Source organism: Labrus bergylta, chromosome 3 (genome assembly GCF_963930695.1).
Source record: "Labrus bergylta chromosome 3, fLabBer1.1, whole genome shotgun sequence".
Lineage (NCBI taxonomy): Eukaryota > Metazoa > Chordata > Actinopteri > Labriformes > Labridae > Labrus > Labrus bergylta.
This window is the reverse complement of record NC_089197.1, coordinates 36058987-36066646: the sequence shown is the minus strand read 5'-3', so window position 1 is coordinate 36066646 and position 7660 is coordinate 36058987. Positions and strand designations below refer to the sequence as shown.

General features: G+C 42.3%; 1 protein-coding gene across 2 annotated transcripts in view; it reads right to left on the bottom strand.

The window, feature by feature from the left end:
- Nucleotides 1-5990: 5990 nt before the first annotated feature.
- efl1 (elongation factor like GTPase 1) overlaps nucleotides 5991-7660 on the bottom strand; it is a 78332-nt gene continuing 76662 nt past the window's right edge. For both annotated transcript variants that reach the window (XM_020641431.3, XM_020641430.3), the window contains exon 23: nucleotides 5991-6452. In XM_020641431.3, coding sequence (XP_020497087.2) covers nucleotides 6264-6452 — 189 coding nt within the window. In that variant the 3' untranslated portion in view covers nucleotides 5991-6263. The remainder of the gene's footprint in view (nucleotides 6453-7660) is intronic.

Genomic DNA, 7660 nt, shown 5'->3' with positions numbered 1-7660 from the left:
ACAGGTTTAATAATGATTGAAGTTTGTGAAACTACAAATAAAACATGAAACAATAGATTACTTAAATGTACTCATACAGAGTTCAATGAAACAGCATAAAATACTGTAAACTTAACAAATACCTGCATGCAATTAAAGATCAATATCATGTAAACAATATACATACAGACGATGCCTTGAAAGACGAAGGATGAATGCAGATGGATTGTGGAGAGTGTCAGCAGTGTGTGATAAGCATATAACTAATTCCTGTCACATGATGCTTAAAACCTAACTCAACCACTAGGGGGCAGTAAAACACACAAAGTTAAGGCTGTAACAGAACACGCAGTGAGTAGGTTCTGCAGGTTAGGATGCAGCTCTGTCTGCTTCTCCCTCCCCTTTCTCCTACTGACTCCACCCATTTCTATCTCCACTTCTCCTCCCCCATCTGGTTCTTAAAATCGCCCTCCCTTCTTCCGCCTTCCTCTCATCCTCCTTAGATCTCTATCTCCTCCCTCTCAGTCTTTCCCTCCCCGTTTACTCTGACACACTGGACCTTCTTCCTTGAGCTGCTATTGGTTGCCTGCCAGACACTGGGTGAGCCAAGCATCACAGCAGCAGGGCAGCTGAAACTGCAGGCCCACAATGCACCACAGCATTCACCATCCTTCTATTACTTCTATTAAGGTATAAAGAGCCTCTCTAGCTCTTTATACCTTTTCATATTAATTCAAATAGTTGATCAGCCTATGGCAGGGGTGGGCAACTGGTGGGGTCAGGTCAATTAATTGGAAACATGAAGAAAACATGACAAAATCTGGCATGAAATCATGAAAACCAGAAATATGTCCATAATAATATTCGATCACTCATAATTGACTGTAATCGTTTTTGTATCCTACAATTTGGCCCGCTGGCAGTGAGAATAAAATGAATGTGGCCCTTGCTGTGACAACAGTTGCCCATCCCTGGCCTATGGTGTCAAATTACATTTTCCAAATTGTGGCTCTTTTGAACCAAATGTGTTGTTTTCACCAACAAATTTTTTTTTTTTTAAATTAAGTGAATTGAAGTAATATTCCCAGGTGAGGATGTAAATTAAGATGATTTACTGGAAGAGCATACAGTTATAGGGAGAAGTGAGAAGTAGACTTGAGCCTCACCCCAGGGGTGTGTCCTGGCCCCTTTATTGTATATTTTATACAAACGACTGTAGGAGCACCTATGACAACAGGCATCTCCTGAAGTTTGCGGACGATACTGTTTTAATCAGTCTGCTCCAGGGCGGAGAGGTTGATCACGGGCCTGTTGTGAAGGACTTTGTGGAGTGGTGCGACTACCACTTCTTAAAGATCAATGTTAAAAAAACAAAAGAGATGGTGATCGATTTTCAAAAAATCTCCCACTCAACCCTCCCTCCTATGATCAAATGCACACCTGTAGAGAATGTTGAGTGTTACAAGTACCTGGGCACTGTGATTGATAAAAACTTAAATCATGACAAGAAGACAAGAGGGCCTTCAGAGACTCTACTTTCTGCGCAGAATGAACACTTTTAATGTGGACAAGACACTGATGGTTTTATTCTACCGATCTTTTATCGAGTCAATTTGAAACTTTTGTTTTATCTCATGGTATGGTAACCTTTCTGTTCAGAACAAAAATCATCTTTCCAGTATCGTCAATACATATAATGATGAGGGCACTAAACTTAACAGCCTTCAGTGTCTGTATGGGGAATTTGACATGCAGTGTAATAGCAGATGGAAAATAGTAGAGGGATCTTTTTATTGATTTTCATTTTTTTTAATCCATCTCTCTGTCCATTTTTAATTCTTGGCATCTCATGAACATGTTTCCTAGTTCTACTGAACATTGGAAACCTGACAGTAAGCTACATTTGAACTCACAGAAGCAATGCAGAAGACACTGCTTCCTCCACCTGCCTACTTTAACCACTCGCTTTACACCTACTCATCCACCCACTCTCTCTCTCTCTCTCTCACTGCCCAGCCATACAGCTCTAAACTCAAAACCCCCATTGACAGACTGTCTATTTTTGTTAGCACAGATCACATTGTTTGTATCTGGAGATAAGTTTATGATACATGTATTATCATGTATCCCATGTATGGGAGATCAGTTTATAAAAAACAAAGACAGTTTTGCTAAGGAGATCAACCTCAGCTGCCATTTCCTGTTAAAGGAAGAATATGTGATTTTTCAAACTAAAATGTAATGGAAATCAAGTACATCCTCTGAAAATAACTCTGTGAGTCATGACTGTCTACAATGGGTGTAACACCCGAGTCCCAGTGTTTGTGATGTTTTCAGAGTCCTAGCTTCAGTTTGTTTACATTGCCGGGACGGTCGGCCGGCTCATCCCCTCACATATAAAAGTTGTTTAATTGAGGGACTAGAGAAAAGAAGAATAACATACTGTACTTACTGCTTAACTGTGTTTCTAGATCACGCTCATTTCAGGTAAATTTACATGCAGTGTGAAGATACAAGCATAATAAAGATCGCTAGCATTAGCATGCTAACACAACAATGCAGCATGAGTTGTTTTGGTTTCATGCTGGTGCTCAAGGGCGACATCTGCTAGATCAAAAAATCGCATATTCTTCCTTTGTTGAAGTACATTCTCTTGATTGCAGTGTGTTCCTGTTATTACAATTGTCTGGACTTCTTTGTGTTTTTCTTTTTAATTTGCATCCTGTTGCTTTGAATAGTAATCTTTTGGGCAATTACAGTATGATCGCCCTCGTCTTCCACCATAGTATGTGGACAGAATTGAGCTAAGCTCAGAACAGCTCATGAAGCATTGAGAGGGGGTGCAAAACAAAAAATCAACTGAATAAATCAAGCTTTTGCTGAATGTGATGGAGCAGATAGAGCTGGCAATTAATTAAAATAATGTGTTTAATTACAGTTATATTTTCCTCAGTCTTTCATCGGGTTTGGAACCAGGGTAGTTTGTTTTAACTGGCCACTGAAGGTGATGGAATGGCCTATATGTGTATGTAGTAAGTGTGGCCCTGTTGACATTTGTACATGGTTATTTGGTTTAAGTGCATTTCTATATCCTTTATTGCTGTGTAACTATGGGAGTGGAGTGGAGGTGTGTGCATGTGAACTCCATTCGAAAGTAATTGAAAAAAGTGAATCTTTTACAATATGAAAAATGTATGCTTGTATCCATCTTTGTGTATTCGTTCTGTGTGTCTCTTTCTTTGTATTCAGTTGTTTCGGCATTTGATTGCAAAAAAAGCGAGTGTTTTTAATGTTAACAATACAATCTGACAACCCAAACCCTAGAAATCTGTACAACACCCTTTAGCATTTCTAGACATTGCAAAATAAAATGTAGAAATAGTATTCAAGTCTCCGCCCCCTGGTGACTTCAAATCTGGATCCTCTGCAGTTTGCCTACCAGCCGAACATCGGGGTGGATGACGCCGTCATCTACCTGCTGCAGAGATCCTGGACTCACCTGGAGAACACCGGCAGCACTGTGAGGGTCATGTTCTTTGACTTCTCCAGTGCCTTTAACACCATCCAGCCTGCACTGCTCAGGGGGAAGCTAGAGAGGGCGGGAGTGGACTGTCACCTGGCTGCATGGACAACGGACTACCTCACCAACAGACCACAGTACGCAAGGCTTCAGGACTGTGAGTCTGACATGGTGGTCTGCAGTACAGGGGCCCCTAGGGGACAGTTCTCTCACCTTTTCTCTTCACCCTGTACACCTCGGACTTCTGCTACAACTCTGGGAGCTGCCACCTGCAGAAGTTCTCCGATGACACAGCCACCATGGGGTGTGTGTCTAAGGGGAGCGAACAGGAGTACAGGCAGGTCATCATGGACTTTGTCGACTGGAGTGAGCTCAACCACCTTCAGCTCAACGCCAGCAAGACAAAGGAGATGGTGATTGTCTTCCGCAGGAAGTCACCCCAGACTGCACCGGTGAACATCCAGGGCTTGGACATCGAGAGGGTGGAGACGTACAAATACCTGGGTGTTCACCTCAACAATAAACTGGACTGGTCACACAACACCGACGTCCTGTACAAGAAGGGCCAATGTCGACTACACCTGCTGAGGCGACTGAGGTCCTTTGGAGTGTGCAGGACTCTGCTACGGACTTTTTATGACACTGTGGTGGCGTCTACACTTTTCTATGCAGTGGTCTGCTGGGGAGGAGGGAGCACAGAGAGAGACAGGAAGAGACTGAACAGACTGGTCAGGAGGGCCAGTTCTGTCTTGGACTGTCCTCTGGACTCTGTAGAGGAGGTGGGTGAGAGGAGGATGTTAGTGAAGCTGACATCCATCATGGACAACCCCTCTCACCCCCTACATGACACTGTGGGGGCCCTGATCAGCTCCTTCAGCAGCAGACTGAGACACCCACCCTCCAAGACAGACTGCTACCGCAGGTCTTTCATCCCATCTGCCGTCAGACTGTTTAATCAGACTCTTTAACAGCATCAACACCTCATGACTCATAAATAATGCTACAGTTTTTTTTAATAACAATAACTCTTTCCAGTGTAGTTACTGTGTAATTTTCCATTATTGTATTTTTTTATTTAACTGATGTAAATATGTTTGATTTTTAACTATTTTTATTTTTAATAATTATATTCCTGTCCCGTTTTCTTGAGCTGCTGTAATGCACAAACTTCCCCCACGGGGGATCAATAAAGTTTATCTTTATCTTTATCATAAATGATGTAGGGCTATAAGTGAATGGTAAATGGACTTGAGCTTGTATAGTGTGCTTTTCTTTTGACTACTCAAAGCGCTTTTACACCGCAGGGCAAACTTCCCTTTCTAACAATGATAGCAGAGGTTGCTATGTAAAACTATGTGACCATCAGAATGACCTAATCCCATTCATACACATTCATACACTGCCCCTGGAGTAGCACGAGCAACTTGGGCTAGGGATTGAACCCTGGACCTTTCAATTGAGAGGCAATCGACTCTCCCATCTGAGCCATGGCTACTTTTTTCTTTTAATATTAATTTTCAACAGGTTAAGGGAGATATTTCTTCCATTGTGATCCCTCTTTTTGCCATCCTCTCTGTCTGTCTCTATCTGCACACTCTTGTTTTTGTGGCTGGATGTACATTAGGGACCCATTTTTAATGTAAATAAGCTAATTTTGCTTAACCCCAAAACCACCCTGTATAGGAATGGCAAACAGCCTATTTATGTGATTAATATGTATATTTTATTTAGACTACATTGTACGTTGATCATGGGTAAATCAAGGACAGGGTTCACAGCAGCAACTAACGCTGAAAAACATGAAGCGCCATGCCCTATGACAGCCCTATGACAAATGAAGTCACTTGTAGAGGTGGTGTCATAAATAAACTCAGTCCAAAACGTTATTTCATTATTAAAATGTCAGTTTATTCTTTTTTTTCCCACAACCATCTCGCATCCCCCAGATATTAAATTAGCTCTACAGGTCCTCTCTTTTGGGACTTAATTCTTCTTCATCTCAGCTTTAGGTGTGAAGTCTTATGATATAGCTCTAATCATGCTAACGAAGCACATGAGGGCCTTTTTAGTATTCGAGTACATGCATCAGTCCAATAATATTGAGTGTATACATCCTTATGTTTAATCTGACATAAATGAAATCAAACAGCACTAGCCTTGGCCTCTATTTTTTGATAATAAAATACCTTAATAAATACCCAATATTTTGCTTTATGTATATTTTCCAATATAAATGACTGTTTTCATAATCTGATCAAATGGAACAGCAATATGTAGTCATGTACGAGTGTGTGTATTGTGAAGCTTATGCAGTGTGTTTACATGCTGTGCCTCTCGTGCTTCTGCAACACTGAACTGCAATGTGTAATCAGAAACTGGTACGCCAAAATGTCACCTGTATGGATGCAATGTGTTCTCACAGAGGCGGTGATGGTTGGCATCAAAGCAGTTAGAAAAGTAAAGGAGCCCAATTCTATATGAATCTCTCAAATGATTTGAATGTATATTTTATTTCTTGTTAATCGTCAGTGTCTGGAGACAGTTGTTTGCCAGCCATTTAATTCTGTATGCATAATTCTATCTTAATGGTCATGATGGGGATTAAAGCCCTGATGTTTTAAGCCTTGACAATTGATGTTAAATTCCAACACATTCATTTACTCATTATTTGACATCAAAGGGGCCACAAAGCTTGTGCTATCTTTATTTGCATGAACATGCTTAAAGAAAAAAACCTGATTCATTAGAAAAAAATTTTTTTCCTCTACTTGTTCTTTCCGAGTGTTCTCTGCTTCTCTGCATGCTCCACAATCTTTTCTTCCACGTACAGGCCTTTGCGACGGCGGACAGCATTCATGTATTTGAGGACCTGGTTGGCAGAATCAGCTTTCTCCCCAAAATGCAGGTATTCTTCCTCTGTGGTAGGAACCCAGTATGGATCACTGGCAATCACCTGTGAGACAGAAGTGGAGAGGAACAGAACGGTGATGGTTAGTAGTATAAGACAAAAATTCAACAGTGTTTTTTTGTCTACCAAGCAAGATACAAAATGTTGATCAGTGGGCTTAAGAGGTGTTGTTGGACCCTTAATTAATTTTGCACAAAGCCAGTTTACTTTTTTCAAGCTGCTTCCAGTTTTTTAGCTAAGCCAAGCTAACCATTTAAAACTCAAGCTCTGAAATCAAAACACTTTTGAGAGTGGAATCAATATTCTAATGTCAACTCTGATATCTTGATTATTTTATTCACATTCAAGAGTATCAGCAAAATAAAGTACTTAGTACTTTGATGTTTCCTGGAGCCCAGAAGTAGCAACATTTTGAATAATATGTAGAAACATCTACATGGAGGTGCCGCCCTGTATGCTCACCACCCACAGGGAGGGACATGGGGGTCGAGTGCATGCCAAGCCGGTTGGCAGGCGTAGGCGATGCATGGGCATACTAATCCCGGGCGGCGCAGACTGGTACTACTTCTCACTGGCGGGGAAGGAGCCGGAGCTGGTTCGGGAGGTGGAGCGCTACCAGCTAGACATAGTTGGGCTCACCTCGACGCACAGCACCGGTTCTGGAACCAAACTCCTGGAGAGGGGCTGGACTCTTTTTTTACAGTTTTACAGGCGATCACTCTACCAACTGAGCCACAGCCGCCGTTTTGTTGGCTTCCTCATGCTGGGACCTCCAGCAGGCATTGGGGTGGTTTGCAGCCAAGTGCAAAGAGGCTGGGGTGACGGTCAGCACCTCAGTGAGCGTCAGTAGGAGCGTCCATGCCCCAAGTGAGGGAGTTTAAATATCTCAGGTTCTTGTTCAAAAGTGAGGGTAGGATGGACCGGGATTGAAAGACTGATTAGCTCAGTGTCGGTGTCGGCAGTAATGCGGGCGTTGTGGTGAAGAGGGAGCTGAGCCTTTTGGCAAAGCTCAATCTTTGTTCAAACCTTCCCCTTTGGTTTTGAGATATGGGTAGTGACTGTATCCACAATCTTTTTTTCTTTCAAACAGCCTAAGTGAGTTTCCTGCGGAAGGTGGCTGGGCTCAGCCTTAAAGATAGGGTGAGGATCTCAGACATTTGGGGGGAGCTCTGAGTACAGCATCTGATTAGGATGCCTCCTGGGTACTTCCCTCCCCAACTAAATAGGAGACCTGGGGTAGACCCAGAGCTCGC